The sequence below is a fragment of the Eleutherodactylus coqui genome, chromosome 3, assembly GCF_035609145.1.
Source record: "Eleutherodactylus coqui strain aEleCoq1 chromosome 3, aEleCoq1.hap1, whole genome shotgun sequence".
Lineage (NCBI taxonomy): Eukaryota > Metazoa > Chordata > Amphibia > Anura > Eleutherodactylidae > Eleutherodactylus > Eleutherodactylus coqui.
In genome coordinates, this window is record NC_089839.1 from 95,259,645 (window position 1) to 95,284,830 (window position 25,186).

The 25,186-nt window shown below is 43.1% G+C and overlaps 1 protein-coding gene across 2 annotated transcripts in view; it reads right to left on the bottom strand.

The window, feature by feature from the left end:
• Window positions 1–25,186, bottom strand: part of LTBP1 (latent transforming growth factor beta binding protein 1) — a 373,900-nt gene that overhangs the window by 163,571 nt on the left and 185,143 nt on the right. The window contains exon 5 of one of the 2 annotated variants that reach the window (XM_066595882.1): window positions 19,465–19,632. The exons of the other annotated variant lie outside the window; for it this stretch is intronic. Coding sequence (XP_066451979.1) covers window positions 19,465–19,632 — 168 coding nt within the window. The remainder of the gene's footprint in view (window positions 1–19,464; window positions 19,633–25,186) is intronic. 2 annotated transcript variants of the gene reach the window in all.

Consider the following 25,186-nt stretch of genomic DNA (forward strand, 5'->3'; position numbering starts at 1 on the left):
AATCCCTGGATCACCAACCCTTCTGAAGTAATTAGTGGCTATTACATGTAACATTGTAACACTCAAGAAAGGCGTCCAGGCCCATCCTATGCAAAAATAATTTTTGATTAAATTAGAAAGAGACATAATATTTTCCCTATATATAATTATTTTTGAAAGATTGACCCGAGTCTCTAATTCAAGGCTTCCACAATACCATCTCTGGTCTGTCATCAGGGAATTCTAAGATTTCAGTTCAACCAGCTTTGCATAGCACCTCACTACAGGAAAACCAGGCATATAAACTGTTTAGCTTTCAAAGTTTCCCCTGGCACTGTTTTCACGCCATAAATTAATCAACAAAGTTCATTTGATGGCAGCCATCTGAAACCGAGACCAAAATGTCGGAATGGGAGCCAGCCAAAAACTTTCAACTTAAACAAGATATTTGGAAACAAGTACCTTCCAGACACTGAGATTTCTTGACGTATTTCAAGATGTTGGCATTAGAGCCAAAAAATGATTCTGGGCCAATCTAATCCTGTAAATAACCAACTAGCATAAAGCATGATACTATAGATTCATTTATAATGAAAGGAATACCCATGACAAAGGTTTACTTGCTATAAACATTGGATGTATGTTTTAGATCATGCTTCAAGTCAGCCTTCATTTTACGGTTCTGGGCTTTGAACCAGCCAAACTAAGGATTAAAAAATGCATATATTTCAAGAACCGACCTATAATCCTCTGGTAAATTAAGACAAACAAAACATATATTGTGGTAAAACATTGCATAAGTAAGGAAACCAGCAACATTAGGCTCCGCTTTGGTTTCTTGAGTTACAAGAATAAGGTTTATATGCAACACAAGTACAACAGTGTAGTTTGTTTCAGCTTTTACATAAGAAATATGCTTTATATGAAAAAGCAATACACTTTATATCATACTCTACCTCTGAATTCCTCCCATTAGAGGACAAGAGTAACATCTGCCCCTTGTCCTCCTGTCTGATGGCATTACATATTGTCACGTAATATCAAATCCTCCATCCGTCATCAATAAGAACCCACCTGAACTAATAGTGAGTGCATGGCCCCATCAACCTAACATCCCGATACACATGGTCAGACCCAATAAAGTCCAATTAAGTAGGACTTATCGCTGCATTCAGACTTTAATGAGTCATGCCCAAAACCAAGGGGTCCTGGCTAGAGATGAGAAAGCATACTGATAAGGCAAACTACTCGAGCGAGTAGTGCCTTTTTCGAGTACCTGCCCGCTCGTCTCTAAATATTCGGGTGCCGGCGCGGGTGACAGGTGAGTTGCGGCGGTGAGCAGGGGGGAGAGAGAGATCTCCCCTCCGTTTCTCCCTGCTCTCCCCCACAGCTCCCCGCCGGCACCCAAATCTTTAGAGACGAGCGGGCAGGTAATCGAATAAGGCACTACTCGCTCGAGTAGTTTGTCTTATCGAGTATGCTCGCTCATCTCTAGTCCTGGCCTTTGGTCCTTGGGCCTTAGTGGTCAGTCTATGCCTTCATGGGAGCGATATGAATGCACAAAATAGATGTTGATACAAACCATAAATGTGAACAAGCAGAACTGCAGTGTAATTTACAAAGATGTACAAGGTGGAAATGAGCATCAGCCTAAGGGGCTTTTACACAGGACAACTCGTCGGGCGTAGATGCCCAACAGTAGCCCCACCGGTAATCATTCCTTTGCTATTACACAGGAAGAATTATCACTAGTGAATGGAGGCGGAGCGGGCCGGGGATCGTTCAGTTCGTAGATGAACGACTGCCTTCTTACATGGGCTGTTTCATGCAGAAACTGAATGACGAACAAGCAGCAAAGGATCCTCGTTCATCATTCAGTGAAGGCATGCATTTACACTGAGCGATAATCATTCACATTCTCACTGGAAGCAGAAATCTGAGCAATTTATCGGCCTACGTACAAGGACCCTACGGGCTCCTTCACACGGGCGTATGTACAATTGTACACACTGTGGTGTCATGTATTTGCACTAAGAACAAGACTTTTTTTGGGCAAGTATCGGCGTATTTTACTGTATTTTTCTATTATGCAAGGCATGTTTTTTGCACGCATGAAACAACCACGCCACAATTTAAATGGCTATTTAGCCTAATGAGTTCCAGATGTGTTCTTGCTCCATTGAAATTGTGCAGCGTATTGCACGCACATTAGTGCACCCCTCATGAAGCTCTATGGGGACCTTTGGGACGCAAACGTGCACAAAAATAGGGCATGCTGATGGATTTTGTGCAGCCAAAATGCGCAGGTATAATGCGCCCATGTGAAATCAATGAGTTCTATTCTCTGCGTATTACACATGCAAATTTTGTGTGCACAAATAGGCTCCTGTGAATGGGGCCTTAGCAAATACTTGCATTTCTCATAAATTAATTCTTTTCTTAAGGCTCTCTGTATGCCCTCTGTTATGCCATTTCTCCTAGAAACGTATAAATAAATTAGCTAGGTGTTTCCATTTCCCTTGCTAAAAGGGTGTGATCCTTATACAATGTGACATTGTGAGCATTGATCAGACAGTATCAGATATGTATAGTCATATACCCAGTTGTCAATTAATTCATAAATTCCTAGGAGGAATAACAAAGAAAGAGTACAACACAAAGTTCTAAGAAAAGATGCACCAAAATTGTTGGTTCATGCAGAATAAAGGTATTTAGTAATATATACATGTCAGGAGAGTAGCCAGGGCCCCTGTAAGCACTTCATAGAGCCCTTTCATTTTGGAAATCCCAAACTTCATCAATGTGATCTCACATGAATCCATGATATAATATAAGATTTTTTTCAGTTTTTATTGCTCTTACCAGAGCCGTAGCTAAAGGCTTGTGGGCCGGTATGCAAATGTTCAGCATATGGCCCTCCCACAACTTTCCTCTGCATCATTGGGTCTCTTAAGAAGCCCATCGATGCAACACTAGCAGCCAGGGGCATTGCTAGAATCTTAAAAGATTAGGCAGAGGCTAAATGTAGGGGTCCAATGCAGAATCGGTAACATGGCCCCCCGAACCATCCATGTGTTATTTAAAATACTAGTGTTTTCTTATAGGATAGAGGGGCCTCCTAAGGCCATTTCCACTGACAAAATCGCACAAAACTTGTCCGTTACAAGATGCACAAATATAAACCTACATATGAGCGATTGATTTCACTAATAGCCACGCTTGCAGTTACAAGCCCAGGCCACTACACTGAGGTTCAGAGCAGAGACTTTCGCTGCTTCCACTCCGACCCCTGTGTATTTTTGGCACTGTCAGTGGGCGCAAAATCAGCTGATCGGTCGGAGGCTCACTCGACGCACCCCAGCCAACCTGAGGATAGGTCATCAATAGAATTTTCCCAGTAAAACCCATTCAACAATGGGCTGATTTAAAGGTGTTGTCCAATTACCGGACAACATCCCATCAATAGCATTCAATATAGTAAAATAAGAAACTGAGCAGTACTTACCTCTCCTCCACCACTAGGATCCAGCGCTGCATCACCACCATGGTAGCAGTGTCTATTGGGATAGCTGAAGTCAGATAACCAATGCAGCCAATCAGAGGCTACAGTTTACAGCTTGTTCTCCTTGCATCAGAGCTCGCATTCTGAGCCCTATGATGCCAGAAGAACTGAGTGTTGATGCTGCAGAATCTGATTGGCTGTAGTGGTCACCTGAATTCCAGTAGCGTCAGAGTGGCCTGGAATCCTTTCTTGAGTGTTACAATATTGCATGTTATAGTCACTGATTACTTCAGAAGGGTCGGTGATCCAGATTGCTAGATTAGAGTCGGGGAGGAATTTTTTCCCTTAAATGAGGAAAAATGGCTTCTACTGCATTGGGGATCTTGCCTTCCTCTGGAGTCAGATTGAGGGGTGGGGGTATTAGGCTGAACTGGACAGACATGTGTCTTTTTTCGGCCTAGCATACTATGTCATAAAAGATACTGGGACCACGGTGGTCTGCAGTGGTGGATCCTGACGGCGGAGGAGTTTGCTATTTTACTACAATGACCTCTATTGAAGGGATGTTGTCTAGTAACTAGACGACCCCTTAATCTTCGTCCTCTAATCTGCAAAGTTTGATGATCTCCAACTTGTCAACCTAAGGATTCAAATTGATTAGTATTTTGCTTAACCAACATATAATTTACACCGCAATGAAGCAATACACTATTTTTGCTCTCATACATTGTGAGAGTAGAGGGACCAAATTACCTACAGAGGCCAAAAGTAACTCACAACTTCTGGTAAAACCGCCTCCACTAAATATACAAATGCTTCATGTCTCTGCCAATCTCTTTAAATACAGTCGAATGATTTGGCAGCACGTATAGCTCAGCACAATGCTTGTCAGAAAGGAAATAAGACTTACCGAAGGTACGGTGCTTGGACCAATTTTTCCCAAATAAGGACTGAAAAGCTGCAAGTGAAAGTTCTTCCAAGAAGTGTATATCTTTAATGCTCAGAAATTCAGAGTTCCTGACTTAGTTTAGAAGTTTGTTTTCATCAATATTGCTAGTTTTATGTAATATGACCTTGTAACTATTATTTAACACAAGCAAGATTTTTTTACTCACCCCTTAAAATCTTTTCATCTAAGCAACAGAAACTTGTCGCTAGGATATACCATCACTTGGCCAGGGTTCACATGATGAAACCCCCACTGAAATGAAGGGGCCACTTGAATGGGGCTGAGTTGTAATTCCCTGCATGGTGGCTCGGTGGCTCCCACTCATGATTGGTGAGAGTCCCCATAGACACACTCCATCACAGGTATCAGCATATTGCAAGGATATACATTCACTAATGATCATGGGGTCCAAAAACTGGGATGGAAGTGCTGCAGCACTCCATGGAGCACCATGTTTCCATATTAATTTTTACCCTTTAAGGAGCTTTGGAAGTACTACAATTCAGAGTCTTGAATGAGGATGAGTTGTAAATCACTGCATAGGTCTCTGATGGAAATTGGGCTATACAAACAAAATGCTGAAGGCACCCAATGATCAATAAGTGACTACATATCCAATCCTTTAAAGGGGCTTTATGGGGTTTGGTTTAGGCCAGTTTTAGACAAGTGTATTTAAATATGTCCATACAGCCGGCTTCACAAGGATGTATTCGTGCATGCAAGATCTGTGCATGCAATGCCCAATAAATAAAACCCTTTGATTTCAATGAGCTCGTTCACACGCACGTATTTTGTGTGCGCAGCTTTGGCCGCGCAAAAAAGATAGATAATGCTCTGTTTTTCCAGTGTATTTCCGTGTGAAATAAGCTGTACCAACCCGCCATAGGCTACCGTGATTCCAATCCCACATATTGTGCGAAATACACGTGTAATAAAGATCACAGCATGTACCATCTTGGCGCATGCGATGAATTTGCAGTGAAATCAAGTTTTAGCCAATGGAATAAAAGACTGAGAGCAGGAAAAGGAAAGAACACCATTTTAGGACCAGCATTGCTAGGAGCACCTCTGCAAATACAAAGCTGCTGAGATGACACGGTACAACAGGATGTAGATGTGCGTCGACTCATAATGTAAAATATGGGCGTAAAAAAACGCAGCATAAAATATGCACAAAAAAGGCGTGAAAAAACGTATGACAAACACCGCAATAATGCAAAGAATCTGCAGAAAGACTGATGTGCAGATTTCTTAGCAGTAATACTTTTTTTAGTATTTCGTCTCGTGTGGAAATACCGCAAGCTTCAGTTCAATAAAACCGGAAAATCCCTTTAATGGCCATATCTGCCATATGCACGTAGATGGGAGTGAAGATGAATCACTGTATATCCAGGCGGATATGCTATTTAGTACTCCAGACAGCATTACAATCTGAGTGGGAGCCGTAACAGCAGCCATGCTTGGTGTTATGTAGCAGAAGCTGATATAACTAGGCACTAGGCTTATGTAACAACCTGACGGAAGAGCTCGGCGGCTCATTTTGAGGGAATTGATTTTTGAAAGTAAAGATGTAAAGCGCTCCCTTTAAATACGTCTCGGGTCGCAGTATTTGTAATTTAATGGGTTGATTACAATTTGACTATTTGCAGTCAGGGCGGCTTCAGACAGATGTATTTGTGCACGTTTTTGTGCATGCAAAATATACGCATTCAATACGCAGAGAACAGAACCCACTGATGTCAATAAGTTTGTTTACACCTGCATATTTGAGCACGTGTGTATTTGCGCATACGCTCGTCTGCAGCCGCTCTTAGGCCTCTCTGACACCAGCGTATTTTGCTGTGTGCATATATATCACATGCAGAGGCATAGATATGCATACAGTGCATAGAGATTGCATCCCGACAATCCCAATACACTATGTAATACTACCAGGATAGTGGATTTTGTAATTTTTTCGTACATACTTTTCGCACGCTGTGTGTGAGAGGCGCAATTAAAGTCAATGCGAGATCAGCACTGCGTATTACGCATGCAAAATCTGCGTGTGCAGTTCGTGGTAGCATACACTCTTGTGAGAGAGCCCCCAGTAATGTTATATAGCTCGTGCAATAAATGGCCGGCTAATTCAGTGAAAGCCAAATGAGAAAATCGGAATTTGTAGACAGATCTGAATTAGCAGCTGTTGGTTGTCATTTTTGATCTTTTCATCTTCCCCGATGTACAAAAATACTTTGGTGTCTTTTCTTATTTCAAGAGTCAACTAATTTTATGCCCAGAAATGACATCGCTCCACCACAAGATTTCAGCGTAAATTAGTCAGCTCTTGTCAACCCCTTTGTGGGATTCCTTGTTTACCACAACGAGCGGGACGCAGTTAAGCAGCTGGAACCTGTAAGCCCAGGAACGTATAGGACCAAATCAACTTAAGCTACAATATTTTCTTATTGTAAATATTAGTCCTAAATATTTGCTTAGTGTTGACGTGCCAAAAAGTGTCAAGACTCATTGGCTGTTTTGCAGCAGATATCAGTGCGGTACATTTCTTCTCTTCTGGCACACCATAATGTAGATTTCCTGAGGCTCAAATGCCATGAATATGAGCCAAAAGGAGTTTTAGTCTGGGATCACCCTGTGGTCTGAAATTTTTTTTTTACAGTAAAAGTACTGGAGTTAAGGTGGCCATACATATCAGACGAATGTCAGCTGAACCAGGGGCGTAACTATAGAGGGTGCAGGGGATGCGGTTGCACCTGGGCCCAGGAGCTTTAGGTGACCCATAATGCCTCTCTTCTCCATATAAGGAGCCCAGTACTATGAATAAAGCATTATAGTTGGAGGCCCTGTTACAGGTTTTGCATTGGGGCCCAGAATCTTCAAGTTATGTCTCTGTGCAGCATGGTTTAGGTATGGGTACGGGTACAGATAGAGGGGGGCCCCAGCTCACCTTTTGCATCAGGGCCCCTGAGCCTTTACTTACACCCCTGAGCTGAACCTAACAATTTTGTCAGGACCAGCCAACCATTTAACGTACATGGAGGTGTCTTGACTTTCCCCGACATCAGATGTCATGAGAAAGAAAGGTCGAACATGCTAGATTTCAACATGCCTAATCCTTTTATTCTCAAAGGAGACTATCCACAGCCAGAGGTGCCTTCCTCTCGAAAACACACGCATGTTCAGCCAAACTGAGAATGCATGTATATTTACTTACTACTCTACTCTAAGGAACCTTCTAGAAAAGCCAATTCTTGTTTGACGTTACCGCTAACTGGTTCGCACTCGTTCCGCCTGTTTAGACAGGCAGATAGATCATTGGCTCGTTCCAACAAGAATCATTCAGAATCGTTCTGTCCCTGTATAGGCGACTGAGAGGGACTGAACAATTTATGTTTAAACCGAACAATAAGGGAACGAGCCAACAATGGTTTTTATGCTGGCATAAAATAAACGATGAACGAGAAGCGAAAAACTCTCGCTCATTGTTCAGCCATTGGCTCACATTTAGGATGAATGATTATCTTTCACTTTTGCTTGTTTGAAACATTTTTCAACAATAATCGTTTCATCTAAAATAGGGAATTATTTTTCAAATCATCTTCCAACAGATAAATTATTGAGTTTGGACTAAGATTTGACTCATGGTAAATATATACAGTGAACCTACACAGAAGGAAGCTAGAGGGGTTATCTCATTACAGACTTTTAGGGCATAATAATTAGATATACCAGAAAAGTACTATTAACGGGGTTTCCGCTCAACAATCCTGAACATGATAATGTTCTGTAGCCGTTCTACAAGGCATTCTATGGTACTTGGCTGTTTCTGTATCGTCCATTTGCTTTAATGTAGATTTACCACACATAGGAGTCCACTTCTCTGTTGCAAACAGATGTGTAGCTATAGGGGGTGCAGAGGTAGCAGTTGTACCGGGCCCTGGAGCCTTAGAGGGCCCTATACCATATAAGAAAATACCAGTATTATAAATGGCAGGTGGATTGTTGCTGGACTATGTTACAGATTTTACGTTGGGCTTCCCTACATTTAGCTTCTGCGTAATCTTTTAAAATTCTAGTACTACCCCCGGCTACTAGTGTTGCATCGATGGGCTTCTTAAGGCACCCAATGATGCAGAGGAAAGTTGCTGAACTTTTGGATCCATGCCCATGATCCTTCACCTACGCCTCTGGCTAGAAACATACACAGAGTAGCCATGCCCATAGGATTGAAGATAACCTCTGCAGCTGGAATCAGATATGCCAAAAAAATCAATCAGATGTTTATGGCATATCTAGACAATTTTGGGAAGCCCTTCAATGGGTGTCCAAAGTTTTAAACATCCTATATTCCACCACATAGGAAAAAAGTGTCTGATCAGTTGGGGTCACGAGAATGGGAGTCCCATGTCCCCCAATACAAATGGCGGTCATGCTTGTGTGATGCCGCTCCATTCCTCTATATAAGACTGCCAGAGCTTACCGAGTTTGTACTGCAGATCTCTTTAGACGTCCCATAGAGATGGATGGAACTTGACAGCTCATTTGCATCCATACATTTTAATCCCTGCACTGACTCACATCAACGATTATCACTCAGAGTAAATGCATGCCCTGAGTGAACAACAAACGAGAATTTGTTTGCTTCTCCTTCATCGTTTTTTTTTTTGCATGCAGAAAATTGAAGATGGATCGGCCTGTCTAAACAAAAGGTCGTTCACTCCTGACCCACTTCTCCATTTAGTAATCATTCCTATGTATAAGCACAGCAACGATTATCTCTTGGACAAGTCGTCCCGTGCAAAAGCGCCCTAAGCGTCTTAACTGTGTGAGCTGTATGTAAAATCTCCAGTATATAACTTTGAGATGCAGTTTCAGATTGCTCTTCTTGCCTCCTGCTTATAAGCAAATGACCACGACAAAGCAGGGAGCCACAGTGTCGCTGTCAAAGGAAGAGGACTTAGGGCCAAGCTTAGTAGTATTTGCAACTTTAATCAGCCAAACGTTTCAATGTCGAATTGACATCTTCTGGTCAGCCTGCTTTGCAAGAGCTGACAGGTGGAAACCTGTAGTAAGCAGGAGGCAGGGAGAGCAGCTGCATCATATAGGATACACTGAGACTCTGTACATAGCAGTTACACATAGCAGAGAAAGATGGTGTGAATATGGGGAGTTTCCTAACAATCTTATCATCCTCCGCCCCCTGCTTGTGATCTACCACTTGCTGCCCTTAGAAGGACTCAGCAAGTGCACTATGAAGACACTCTGCCCCTTTTGACTCTGCAAAGACAGAGACATAATGGAAATGTAGACTGTACTAGGGGAACCATATGAAAGGGGAAAAGGCAAGATAACAGATAATCCATAAATGGTGCATCAACTAAAACAAGCATACACAAGAGCCTCTATGTTATTCTTTGATGATTCCCTACGCTGCACTACACTGGCCTAACTATAGGGGATGCAGGGGATGCGGTTGCACCCGGGCCCAGGAGCCCTAGGGGTCCATAAGGCCTCTTTTCTCCATACAGGGAGCCCAGAACTATGAATAAAGCATTTCAGTTGGGGGCCCTGTTACAGGGTTTGCATTGGGGCCCAGAAGCGTCAAGTTACACCTCTGCTGCACTATATAGGTAAAAAAACATTGCTTGATTATCTCATTAAAAAATACCTAAAGGAGGAGGATGGAGCTGCGGGATGGTGACAGAGGCAAAAAGACACAATGTGGATGCAAGTCTAAAATTTTATCTTACTCTAATCCTGAATTCACAGCTACACTGCTCAGTACTACTGCATAATGTCCTCCATGCTGCTGCTTCTGAGTGCATGTGAGAGAGATAGGGGAGCAGGATCTCCTGTTCTCTATGTGTACTGTGTATAAGAAACATCATAGCTGTAAGGCCTCCCTCACACAGGCGCTTTTTTCCGTGGTTACCGTGGCATTTTCAGAGCCATGGTAATCACGATATAATGCTTTCAATGTCTTCAATGGAGCCTCTCAGACGGGCACTCAGGCGATTTTTGAGTGGGGTCTGTTTTATTTTTCGGTGTTTAGTGCACCTCATCAATTATGGAGAGTACTAAAAGCTGACGTCGGCCGCAGTATCCCTATGGCTGAAAACGGAAGTAAATTGTGGCAAGGCGCCATGATCAAAAACGAGGTGCTTTGCCGAATGCCTGTGTGAAGGAGGCCTAAGTCTCTATCCACTCTGGAGCTGAGCTTAGGGCAAACTGATAATTGAAGATGTAGCCCACAAAAGAGGAAAATTTGTGAAAATCATATAATCATATGGTCAAAATATTGTTGTTCCTCATGTACACAACCATGAGTGCTTTTTCTGAAAAGTCATCTGAAAGTTTAGGTACACTTTAAATTAAATGATCTCCACAAAGCTGGCTAAAACGTTTGTCAACATATCTTGTACATAAATCTCTTTGGTAACTAATTATGAAAGCCTTGTGGCACTGAGTGTTTTAAAGCTGCCAAGAGTATAGAATGAAGTGTTATTCGCATTTCAGTCAATCATGGCTAAGAGAATACCCATCTGGTGGCCGGGATTACGGAAACAGGCAAGCTGGCCCTTTCTATGCTGTTTCCGTAACTCCCACAGAAGTGAACTAGAGTTACGGAAACTATGTAGCACAGCGTGGTTTGGGAGTTGTAGGAACAGCGTGCAAATGTGTTTCTGTAACTCCAACTGAGTTCAATGGGATTTATGGAAACAACATAGAACAGCCAGTTCGGCCCTTCCCTTTAAGTGTCAAGAATGCCCTTTTTTTTACATTTGTGTCAAATCAAGAAAATTCCCAACTCTATGTTAACTTGAAAATTAATTTGCCGTCACTTTGTAGTTCTGATAGTATTTTGTGTCTTTGAATCGGAAGGCAATCAGTCTATATTAGCGTCTTAGTGCACAATACAATCCAACTTGTAAATCCATAGTAGCGCTCCGTGGCCTGCCAGCAAAGGATGAAGAAATCATTACCCCACATGCATGTCTTCAGAATGGTCTAGTCTGCAACAGCTGTTTTACACATTGTAGCGCTTTGCAGTATAATATACAGTCTATATAGAAGCCTTTAGAGCATGACTCAAGGGAGGCGGTGTTCTTCTTATCAGCTGCCAATAAAACGCCACTGAAATAGTAAGTATAGTCAATTCTTGTGCATAGTACAAAGGCCATACACAATAGAAACCTACACTGAGGTTATTTATCTTAATCATAAACTGCGTGTTTAATTGTCTTTATTACTAATAACCTGGCACTATCACAGAAGAAACTAGCCCCAGGTGAGTCATTCGAGAAGTTACAGGTCATGACAGGTAAATTCCTTCACTGTTAGTCACATATTTTAAAGAGCAATCAAACAGCATTGCCGACAACAACCTGGGACTAGAACATAAATGTGATGGGGGATATAAATTTCCTTTTCCATTTTCAAAAAAATTCTAAAAATTCTTAATGACTAGATTATTCTGAAATGTTTCATATTCTACACACCTTACAAATCAACCATCTAACAAACATTTGGCTGGGTTTCCACGTTGCATTTAAAGTATGCGTTCAAAACCCCACCAACACATGGCAACCAATGGCAACAAATGACTATCTTGCCAATAATGCCAGCAATTGTTCAGCTATTAGCTGCCGAATGTGGCCGGGATTTTGAAAGCATGTGCTAAACGCAGCATGGAAACCCAGTATTTCTGTGAACAAGTAAAAAAAACATCAATTTCCAAAAAAGCCCTAAAACACATATCTCTTTAAAATAAAAACATCCTGAGTTATAACATTACAGCATATGAGTATATTAAATGAACCCCTTAAGGACCAGGCACACTAAATTTATGGCGCTTCGTCCTGGGCTTTAATCTTGGCCGATAATAAAAATATGCCATGGGATTAAAGCTCCTGCAATCTAGCAGGAGTAAGTTGGGTTCTCGGCTGTTAGTCACAACCGAGGACCCGGAGGAGAAGGCAGAAGTGGTTTTTAACCACTTCTGCCTTTTTTCTTTATAGGCTTCATAGTGCTCATTGACCACTACATAGTGAAGCGAGAAGGCGAAAGTATTACTTGCGCTATTTGACCCAGTGATCACGTCACAACTGGGTGCTCCCTGCCATAGCAGAGCTGCAGGGTTCTAGCAGACCCAAATCAGCTTTGTTAGTGACTACTGTCACTACAGGGGGATGTTTTTTTTTCCATATAAGTGAGGCTCCTACGGATGCTGCACCTATGAAAAAATAGGGCAGTAAAGCCACCACATGGGTAAAATCCCTATAAAGTGTTTAGTCCTTTAGGACCAAGCACCCTCGTCCTTAAGGGGTTTAAAGAAAATGAGTCAGATTTCCAGGAGGAATAACAGAGAAATGGCACAAACTAGAGTTCTAAAAAAAGACACTCCAGCATTTCTGTGCAGAAGAGAGTGCAAGTAATTATTGAAACAGAAACATCAAAAGAGCTGTCAGGTCTTCCTTAAAGGGTTTTTTCAGGCAGCACTTGCTGTCAGTGCCAGGATGCATCGGGGTCAGAACGGAAGCCACTGCTCTAACCCTTGTGTAGTGGCCAGCGCTTGTAATTGCAGGAACAAGGCTCAATGAAATCAGTGGGAAATGCGCTTGTAATTGCAGGCTGGGATCTCTGCATTAAGCCCATTAACCATGAAAAACAGGATGAACTTAGTTACATGTTCTTTAAAAGGGAGGGATGTGCTGCTTTGCAGAATTTTATAGGAAAGCGCATGAAAAGAAGATTAATTTAAATAATGGAAAAATGAAATTAAAGGCTTGACTATCATCAATATCACAAAGCACAACCTGCAACTGTAAGGTTTGGCAGTTCCTGTGCTCTATATTGTGAGTAAGCTCTCTCGTCATAGCACTACTAATAGCTGATTTTGGAGGAAATAAAGCTCTATAACTGATTTCTTCAAGAAGGGTACAGTGGATTAACATTTCTATTCACTACATACTAGTTACACTCTGTAAAAAAAATCAAGCCCTTGGAAGGAGTTGTCATCTTGCTGCAAAACTCAGCATGCAGTTACATCTCAGGCAGATATGCAAATGATTACAGTTGTGGTGTGATTGGATGAACGATTTTGTGATCTGAGACCCTAAAAAAGTAGTTCCACCCTTGGCCTATAAAACAGCTCTTAGAGGCTACTTGTATGTGGTGGACCTCTTTTCCGTTTTTGTAAAGCTTATTGACTACTAGACAGGTCTACGAGGCAGAGAAGAGATTTCGCCCAGTTACCAGAGTTTGGGGCATTTTTGGAATGTGAGAATCTGAATGATCGTATCGACGAATTGCCCACCACCTGGGCTGTTCTGACCAGACTGTTAGGAGGTGTTGGGACTAGTGGATGTGTGAGGGCATGTACCGAAGGTGACTGGGCTCAGGACTCCTTCGACAGACTAGCAGTAGAGAGGATTGTCTTATAAGCACAAGCTACTCCAACTTTTTGTTGTTCATCATCCAGAGACAGGTTGCACCATCGTTACAGGCCCTCGTATCTGTCAGAACAATTTCCAGATACTTGGCTGAAGGACATTTGTACACCCACCATTGCCTCCATTTCTTCAGTGACAAATCTAGGTTTAGTTTAGGAACTGATGACAGCCATGTTTGTGTCTGGAGACCCCAGGGGTGAGCGCCTCAATTCTGCCTTTGCTGTACAGCAACCCACTGCACCGACTGCTGGTGTGATGGTCTGGCGGGTCATCGCATACGACAGTTGTCCACCCCTAATAGTGGCATGACAGACAATAACTGCTTGTCGATATGTTCAGGACATCCTGCAGCCACGTGTGTTGCCTCTCATGCCAGGACTTCCAAGAGGCATTTTCCATCAGGATAATGCTCGGCCGCACACACAAGGGTGTCACAGGAATGCCTCCACAGCATTGCCACACTATCGTGGCTGCCCGGTTGCCAGATTCAACACCAATAGAACATGTAAGGGATCATCTGGGACGCCCAACTTTGAGAGCTTATGAGTTTGTAGAAGCTAGGAGTTCAGTTATATCAAATGTTGACCGATATACCGCAGGATGACATATAGAACCTGAATGCCTCCAAGCAGGCCCATATCGCATCTTGTATCCGAGCTATAGATAACCCAACAGGGTATTAGAGCCTCCATGACCACCCGTATGACATCTTGTATCCAAGCTAGAGAGGGCCCAACAGGGTACTAGAGCCTCCATACCCTCCCATATCACATCTTGTATCCAAGCTAGAGGCAGTATAACAGGGTCCCAGAGCCTCCATGCCTGCCAGCATCACATCTTGTATCCAAGCTAGAGCTGGTACACAGGGCACTACAGTCTCCATGCCCACCAGCATCACATCTTGTATCCAAGCTAGAGGTGGTACAACAGGGTACTACAGCCTCTGTGCCCACCAGTGTCACATCTTGTATCAAAGCTAAAGGGTGATACAACAGGTACCAGAGCCTCCATGCCATCAGTATCATATCTTGTATCCAAGCTATAAGTGGCCCAACAGGTTACTCGAGCCTGCATGCCCACTAGTATTATGTCTTGTATCCAAGCTACAAGTGGTACAACAGGGTACTAAAGCCTCTATGCCCTCCCATGTCATATCTTGTATCCAAATAAGAGGGGGTACAACAGGGTACTAGAGCCTTCATGCCCTCCCATATCACATCTTATATCCAAGCTAGAGGCAGTAAAATAGGATACTAGAGTCTTCATGCCCCCCAAATCAGATCTTGTATCCAAGCTAGAGGCGGTACAACAGCCTTCATGCCCTCGAGTGTGACATCTTGAATCCAAGCTAGAGGTGATACAACAGGTACTAGAGCCTCCATGCCATCAGTATCACATCTTGTATCCAAACTAGAAGCGGCCCAACAGGGTGCTCGAGCCTCCATGCCCACCAGTATTACATCTTGTAACCAAGCTAGAAGTAGTGCAACAGTATACTAGAGCTTCCATGCCCGTTGTATCACATCTTGTATCCAAGCTAGAGGCGTACAACAGGCTACTAGAGCCTCTATGTCTGCCCGTATCAAATCTTGTATCCAATCTGGAGGCAGTACAACAGGGTACTAGAGCCAGCATGCCCTACCATATCACATCTTGTATCCAAGCTTGAGGTGGTACAATGCGGTACTATAGCCTCTATGCCCCTGGTACTACATCTTGTATCTAAGCTAGAGGGGGCCCAACAGGGTACTAGAGCCTCCATGCCCTCCCAAATCACATCTTGTATCCAAGCTAGAGGCGGTACAACAGGGTACCAGAGCCTCCATGCCCACAGAACCACATTTGGCATTCAAGCTAGAGGTGGTCCAACAGAGAACTAGAGCCTCCATGCCTTCCCATATCACATCTTGTATCCAAGCTAGAGGTGGTATAACAGAATACTAGAGCCTATAAGCCCACCCGTATTACATCTTGTATCCAAGCTAGAGGTGGTACAACAGAATACTAGAGCCTACAAGCCCCCCCGTATTACATCTTGTATCCAAGCTAGAGGTGGTACAACAGGGTTCTAGAGTTTCAATGCTGTGTCACATCTTGTATCCAAGCTAGAGATGGTACAACAGGGTACTAGAGCCTCTATGTCTGCCCGTATCACATCTTGTATCCAAGCTGGAGGTGGTACAACAGCGTTTTAAAGACTCGATGCCTGCCTGAGGTGGTACAACAGGGTACTAAAGCCTTCCTCCAAGGGTCAGTTTTCCACAATAAATGGTTCTTTTGCTCTATTGTAATCACTTACTTATATCAACATTACAATCACATATACAAAGTTTTATTCCTTCCCAACATCTCCTTCTGGGTGCTTGTTTTTTTTCCCAATGAGTGTACTTGAAGGGGTTGACTAGTTTCTACATATTGTTGTTCCTGTAGTAATGAGATTCCCACAAAGCATTAGAAAGTTTACATTGTAATGAATTGGCATTCCTGCTGCTCACCTTTAACGGTGCACAATACTGTACGTGATCGGTGCCAAGAGGGAATCCCAATCATGGCAATTAAAAAGAGTAGGTTCAAGTGTAAGTTCACAGGATGCAACAATGTTACATGTTACAATGCAATCCCAATTATGAGCCATTACCATTATCAATGGACTGAGGTACTAGAACTGCACTGGTCCAGTATGTTGCTTATTTTAGTAGAAGTAAATTTCCAGGTATAATTACATTCCAATATAAAAATCAAATTGTTCTAATCTTGCCCTCACAATACCCATAGTAACAAATAAAACATAGCAAACCCTCCTTAGACAGCTGTAGAAGTATGTTATATGCAGTGCATGCACAAACTGTGTATAACCTATTCTTTGGTGTATCTTCCCATCACTCTGCATACTTTGACAATCCTTATTTTCCTCCTACATGCTTGCAGGGTGCATGGGCTCTTCCATTATTATGCTAGCATGCATTCAGCATTGTGAACCAATTAGATGTCTTTGACTTTTACCCCCCCCCCCCCCTCATAGCGTACTGTCCCAGAGAGAGAAAGAAACTGCAGCCACAGTACCTTCTCCCTTATTTCTATAGACTGAATTAATGTCATCAAGTGAACTAATTATCCCCTTTACTTTTCTTTGGTCAAACCTCATATGGACTACTATGTCCATTTCTGGGCACCCCAATTGGAGCAAGTTCAGAGAAAAGTTACCAAGATGGTGAGCAGTCTGCAAACCATGTCCTATGAGGAACGGTTAATGGATCTGGGAAAGTTTAGGTTGCAAAAAAGAAGGAGACTTAATAGCTGTCTACAAATATCTGAAGGGCTGTCACAGTGCAGAGGGATCAGCCCTATTCTCATTTGTACAAGGAAAGACTAGAAGCAATCGGATGAGACTGAAAGGAAGGAAACACAGATTAGATATTAGACAGTGAGGGAGATGAATGAGTGGAACAGGTTACCACGGGAGGTGGTGAGTTCTCCTTCAATGGAAGTCTTCAGAGACTGGACAGACACCTGCCTGGGATGATTTTGTGAATTCACCATTGAACAGGGGGTTGTACCCGATGACCCTGTATTGAGCAGAGGGTTGTACCCGATGACCCAGCATTGAGCAGGGGGTTGGACTCCATAATCCAGGAGGTCCCTTCCAACTCTACCATTCTAGGATTCCATGAATTACTTTGAACTGATTTATCAGGGACTGGGGACATTTCTGAACCTACACAGGACTACGGTATATACAGGAGAAATGAGAATTACAGGCCACTGGAAATTGAGGACAATGCCACCCTCAGGATGACGATTGCCAGTCTACTGTGTATATGTGCATACAAAGCAGTCTGTCATTCACCATCCTGAGGGTAGGGGAGCGCTCTCCTCATAAATATACCAGTCATAACTATGAGTGCGCTATTTTCTTTCAACGCTCCTATAAGGCACAATGTTGTTCTGTGATAGAAGTATGGGCCCATAGCTGTGACAGATCTGCTGTAATATTGTGCTAATGTCACCAGCAATCAACAATAACTTAATCCAGTGTGACATTTACAATCTAACGGCTGCCCCTGTTCTTAAGGTAGAGTAGCTGAGATCGTTGGGGTAGCTTCGGATACGTCTGGCTCTGCACCTGCTACTGACATAGTAAGCTGAGCTAAACAACTATGGACAGAAATATGTGCTGAATCACAGTGGACGAGAAGTGAATCAGACAAGTAACGTGAACCCAATAAACCCAGATGAATTGAAATTGGTCTGGAGATAAACTCACAGCTTTGCACACTTGATTTTGCGGGTAGTCTAAGAATCACATGGGATGACTGCTAAGGAAATACGTGTGAGTTAAATAGTGCATATAGTTCTATTTTAATTACCGGATAGTATATTATTCCAACACACATACACCGTAAGGTCGGACAGTGAATCAAGTCTGTACTGTCTATTAGCTTTGCTACAATGGCCGCCTCTGCAGCACATTTACAGTTGTCGCATGGTACTAACAAAACTTACGCATTTGCTACATTTTTTTTCTATAGTTCATAGATTGCAACGTAAGCTTTCTGGGCTATGAATAGTGTCCAGCTGAAGTTGTCAGAAACACTGTTAAACATTACCCTATGTATCAGATCTTTTGTGCCTCTATCATCCAGGGTCCTTTATAAGTGACCCTACAGTTCTTGTGCTTTCATACGCCGCCGATCAGAGGCGTCTACTTTCATAGCACACGTCTGCAACATGGAATACCAGACAGGGCCTGCAAGTGCCAGAAATGTGTTTAGAAAGTCTAGTGAGAAATTACTTGAAACTACTGGAAATGTTTAAATATCTGAGTCTTTCTAGTGTTTAGGATGAATGGCACAGTAAGCTTATTTTGTGCTACAGGAGCGCTGCCTCTTTAAAGCAAATGAATGAAGGAAATGATAGAAGAAATGGACTTATGGAGGCTTTAGGAAATAAAAGGAGCAAATAAGGACCATTCATTGCAAGAAGTATTGTCTTAAGTAGGTTGTGTTGCCTCTTCTGTATGCTATTTTCTATTCAGTATTAGGAAGGTCATGGGATACAAACAACTACTATACATTTGCTGGACATCCCCTGTTATTCCTGATCATGGAAATGACATAACTGGCTTATCATCAACCTGCATGGAGGACTCTTTTGGCCAGGCGGCCAAACGGAAACCAAATGGACCCTACTATAGTCAATGAGGTCTGTTCGACACCATTTGATTCCGTCATAAAATGGACCAATTTGGCCAGGGGATTCCTTTCTCCTGGAGCAGAAAGGCGGAATTCCCTAACGCAAGTATGAACATAGCCTCTCAATATGACATTTACTTCCCAAAAAGGTCAAAGATCCCCTAGAAACAAGCATTCCCGACCCAATAGTTGTCACAACTGGGAAAAAACTAGAATGATGCGCAGATGGCAACTATGGAAGTTCTGGGTATTTGTGTACTTGTAGTGCATAACATTCTACCCAAATGACTACTATATGGTTAATCTACAGTATAGAATAGAACCCCACTGTGTGCTGTAAAAGCAGAGCAGAAATAATACATATCTAGCGACATCTGTGACGGTACTTACCTACTCTGAAGTTACTGGATGTCAGTGTGTCAGCAGCATGACCGTTTTCACTAATAAGCGTAGTTGTATTTCCCTTCTCGCAGTTGTTATGACAGCGGCCCTTGGTACAGGTCACTTTGCAAATGCTGGGTGTGAAGACCACCTTGATGCGCCCTGTCTGGTTTCCCACTGCCAGAGGAGGCACAGAGAAAAGGAAAAATAGACAGATCAGCTTGGTATCCATTGGTTTCCTCCAAAAGTATGGGAAAAAAAGTATTAAAAAGAACAATATGAAGGAGAAGTAAGGCAGTTCGTCAGTGATCTCTGCTCAGCATCCAGTGGTGTCTCTGAAACAGGAGTGGGAAGATTAACAGACAGAACTCCGGGATCTGCTCCAAGACCACATTTAAAGTCAAGTCACCGGAGTGGGATTAGTAATCACAATGCTGCACTTTATTCACAGGGAGAGTGAAAGTGTAAAAAGTTAAAAAAAAGTTTAGCACGCTGCATGACAGCTCAGACAGCCAGCTCTGACAAGCAGATGTAATGCTATGAGGATGGCTGAACACCTAGGGGAGGATAGACTCCTGTGCCTTCCTGCATACTCCAGCTGTTTCTGCCGTTAAGTCACTCTCTTTCCCTTCTCTCTCACTAGAGCCCGTCCCCTGGAAATGTTTTAGGCATGCGGCGTGTCTGAGAACATCTGTCTCAAATCTCCTGGCACCCTAGACGGGAGTGATCAAATCTTGTTTGTGACGCAGCTGCCTGGGTCCAAAATTTTTTTTTCACTACCTCTTGGCAAAAGTTCCTCTTTTTGGATTTCGGAATTATAGGGCTGTAATTCATTATACCTATTTGAGGGCAGAAATCAACGACTACTGTTAATAGCTTATTAGACCTTTCCTGATTTCTTTTCCTTGTCAGTTCATGCAAACTCTAAAACGAGGCAAAACCAAAAGTGTGATTACTGTAAAACACTTCACTATGTACGAAGGATGGAAAGTGTCCTAACTGATACATATACTTATGTATATGGCTGTTTCCTGTGGAATATGGTACAAATGGAGTTTCCATAATTAAGGAGGGAAATCCAGTACTGGCATTTTGTGACACGTCACACAGACTTGTCACTAGCGTCAGTAAAGTACTGTGAGCTGGCGCCTACTGATGAGATGACCACATGGCTCTTCAAGTGCCTAAATCTCTTTGTCCCTGCAGGGGAATCAACCCAGCTCCTTCATTTTCAGAATAGGTGTAGATCACAGCTCTTTGATAAGCACTAAAGTAAACTTCTAACATTTCCCCTTTAACTCATTAAAGGGTTTGTCCAGTTGTAAATTACTGATGGTCTATACTTATGACAGGGTATTGATAGCAGATTGGCAAGGTCTATCACCTGGGACCCCTCCACTGATCACTTGTTCTCTGAGCCGGTGTGTTCGTGCACTGAACTGATTTCTGCAGGAAGCGGACATCTCTGTTCCAAGTGCAGTGGCCAGACTTGGTATTACATCCATTTACTTCTGTGGAAATTTGGCCTGTAATACCAAGCCTGGCCACCATAATGAGAACTGAAGCTGCCTGCTTCCTGTAGAAATCAGGTCAGTGCATGAGCACACCAGCCTGGCAAAAAGCTGATAGGTGCAACACAAGGTGGTAGACCACCACTAACTTACTATTGATGGCCTGATTACCTGTCCTGAGGACGGACCATCCGTATTTTACAACTGGAAAAGCATTTCAAATAACATAAATATACAGTGTTTGGTCCTGGGCTTTAAACCCATGCTATGGTAAATTTACTGCGTGGATTTAAAGCTCATGGTCCTGCAATCTAGTTGGAGCATGTCTGTTGCTGAGCTTTCTACTTACAGCCGGGCTCGTACTGTAACAAACAATCAATAGCTATGTAAGCCGGTGACGGGGAGTGGAGCTCTCTCTGTCACCTATGAACACCCAGTGATACGATCACAAGGTGCCAATGGGTTTCCATGGCAGCTGGAGGCCTGACAAAGGTCTCTATGTCTATCAGGTATATCATGCTAACAGATCCCACGTCCGACAGAGTCTTGTAGGCTGACAACATATACATAGTATACTGCATTACAGAAGTAATGCAGTGAACTACGTTAGCGATTCAATGATCACATCTTCAAGTGTATCTTTAAGGCCAGTTTCACATGGACGATAAAATCGTGTGAGATTTGTGCATTGCGAGACACACAAATTTCACACAAATATGAACCCCATTCATTTGAATGGGTTCATACACTTAAGCAATGTTTTCTCGCATGGCCCAGTGATGCGATACTATACGAGAAATACATCACAGCATGTTCTATCTGGCTGCTATATCACCCATTGCTGTCAATGGGGCCACCAGCAGCGGCACCGGCCCCTTTGAAAGCATTGGGAGAACTTCACAATCCTCTGTGACAGCCGCGGCAGGGGATTCCTTCTTCCTCTTGGGGAATCTTTTCAGCCGTGACCGGGGTGCAGGGATTCCCTGCGGGAAGTAAAGATTTCCTGGTCGCTGCTGTCACAGAGGATTGCGGAGTTCTCCCATTGCTTTAATGAGGCTGGCGCTGCTACTGCCAGCCCCATTGAGAGAAATGGTTTGAAGGGATTCCCCCCTATGATGTAAGGCTGTTTTCACATGGAAACGCCTACCATCCACGGGGCTTTCACATGGTGGAAAGTGCGATATCGAGCCGTGATTCACTCCCCGATAATGCCTTTGCCCATGCGGAAATAGCCTAAGGTATAAAAAAGTAGTCTCCAAAAAAGTGCAATAAATTTTAGTTTCAAAAAAGTCCACTAGCAAATAAAAAAACATTTTCCCCCACAAAACAATTTTTAAAATAAAAAAAAATCTATAAAAATATTTTTCGCACTTGTTAACTTACAAACTGAACAATTTAAATATTTAGTTAGTTATCGCAAACGGTAAATGACGTAGAAAAAAATGTAAAAATAGAAATGCCAGAATTGCTCTTTTTCATTTCTTCACCTTGCAAAACAAATGCAGGGAGGAAGTATCTGAATGCCTGCCCCTCTGTTCTCCCAGGATGATTGTAGGAGCTGAGCATTCAGAGACATAATGGTAAATAACCCAATAAAATGTGTACTCACACACACCAGGAGAGGCAGGGAATGTGGAGAGTGTTTGCACAGTGGCTGCAGATATGTCAGCCTGTGAATGCACATAAACAGCCTGTAAAGATAGCCCCTCTACCACTGCTAACAGAGCGCCCCAGCGTCCCTTTAACTACAGAAGCTCAACATCTAGCAACAGGCAGTGAATTGCACAGGGGGTGTAAGGGAGACCCCTAGTGGCTGCCACTTCAGCCTTGATTTACAGTGGTAAAACAACATTTTTATGAAAGTATATTACTAGATTGATGAAACGGGGACAGTCTATTAGATGAGCAGAGGTTATTTGAAAAGTTAGTGCACCTTTAAAGTACATCCATCATTAGTGACTACTATACAAATGGTACGGCAGTTATTATGCTTTTTTTTAAAAACATTTGGTACTAAAACTGGTGTAAATTATACCAGAAATCTATGCTAGCTCCTAACTGGCATAGATGCAAAAAAGAAGCAAAGGTGCACCTAATATGTGAAGAGGTGTAAGACATGTGCCAGCGAGCATTATATTAAGATTGGTGAACTGTAGTGGCCCAGAGTTAGGGGCATCTCCAGCACTAAACCTGTTTGTCTTTGTGTTTGCCTCATGTCACTGTTGAGAATGGTGTATGGTGCAGTGTTATCTGTATTCACACAAAACAGGGCATGAAAGAGTTAATGTCTGGTGTCTGGAAATTGTATCATTCTAGTCTAGTTATGTGTATTGTCTGTCCTAACTTCTGTATGCACATGCCTTGTAATACATCAGGTGTTAGTGGGAGGAGTTAGAGAAAGAGAGAGAGCGTGAGAAAAAGAGGCAGGACTTGATGGAGGGGAAGTGAAGAGAATGAAGATGGAGGAAAGAAGGGCTGCTCCTGCCAGGGCTGAGCCTGGATGAAGTCTCTCCTCATGGGAGGTTCATCCCCTCCAGGAATAGGAATGCAAGGAATGCAGAGAAGGAGTTGGTGTGAGAATGCAATGCCACCCGCTCACCCGCTGAACTGCAGCTTAAAGAAACCAGTAAGAAAGCTGATTGTCATTAGCAACAGAAAGTAACATGTAGGAAAGAAACGTGATGTGTAATAGAGTTTGCCTCAGTAGAAGCGTCCATCAGATAACTGCCACTGAGGAGATGTATGCCTTGGGAAGAGAACTACAGGTAAATCTAAATGAGATATAGAGCGTCAATGCAAGAAGGTTTATTCTGAAGCACCAAATGCCATACTTTGCACAAATGAACTGTTTGTAATTGCAAATAACCAAGTTAACCATGAGTAAAAGGAAACTGTGTGCCCCCGGTTTTCAAAAGCACTTTGTTGTAGATTGATCTTTATTCTGGGTGGGTGATTCATCACTTATTCAGGGGCACTGGTGTCACGATGACAAATAAGGACACCGTTGGGATAATTATGTTAAATCGCCTCAGTATCCCTCGGCTTGTGGCTGGGCTAGGCTATCATTCGGCCATCTTGGAAAGAGGGAGATGGTAGAACCACTGAGAACTGTCTGCCAAGCTATACTCCGCTATCCCTTCGGCTGAAGGCCTGTTTCTCAGTCGCTGCAGTATAAAACGTCCATCTTAGACCTTCACACGGGTGAGCAGGATCTTGGGCCGAGAAACTCACCAACCTGTGCTTTCACGCTGATGCGAGGCGTTTTTTTGGCAAGAACACTTTCCATCCTTTCTGTGAAGTAGCAATTCTCCGGAGCGGTTTTCAGGTGCTATAGAGAATCGGCAAGTGTGTCCCATTGTTTTCAATAGGAAACTTCGCATTGTATTCGCGCGCACATCATTCGCTGTGCAATGTGTTCTACTGTCCCATTTAAAGCGATTGGCGATGCGTTCCGAACGTGAAGAGATAAGACATGCAGCTTGTATATATGACTCCATTGAAAAGAATGGGGTTCTCTTCGCATGAAATTTGTGAGTCTCGCAAAGCACAAATCTCATGCAAGATTCTCACCTTGTGAAACCTGAAAGGGGTTGTCCCGCGCCGAAACGGTTTTTTTTAAAATTCAATAGGCCCCCCGTTCGGCGCGAGACAAACCCAATGCATGTGTTAAAAAAAACAAACGGATAGTACTTACCCGAATCCCCGCGCTGCAGCGACTTCTTCCTTACCTTGCTAAGATGGCCGCCGGGATCTTCACCCACGGTGGACCGCAGGTCTTCTCCCATGGTGCACCGTGGGCTCTGTGCGTTCCATTGCCGATTCCAGCCTCCTGATTGGCTGGAATCGGCACACGTGACGGGGCGGAGCTACGAGGAGCAGCTCTCCGGCACGAGCGGCCCCATTCACCAGGGAGAAGACCGGACTGCGCAAGCGCATCTAATCGGGCGATTAGACGCTGAAATTAGACGGCACCATGGAGACGAGGACGCTAGCAACGGAGCAGGTAAGTGAATAACTTCTGTATGGCTCATAATTAATGCACGATGTACATTACAAAGTGCATTAATATGGCCATACAGAAGTGTATACCCCCACTTGCTTTCGCGGGACAACCCCTTTAACTATTAAATCTCTCCCCTAGACTTTTTGTTATTATTTTAGTACTTTTATAGAATACAAAAGCCTTTGAAAAATAATCCTTGTGTTGCCGCCATCACTGC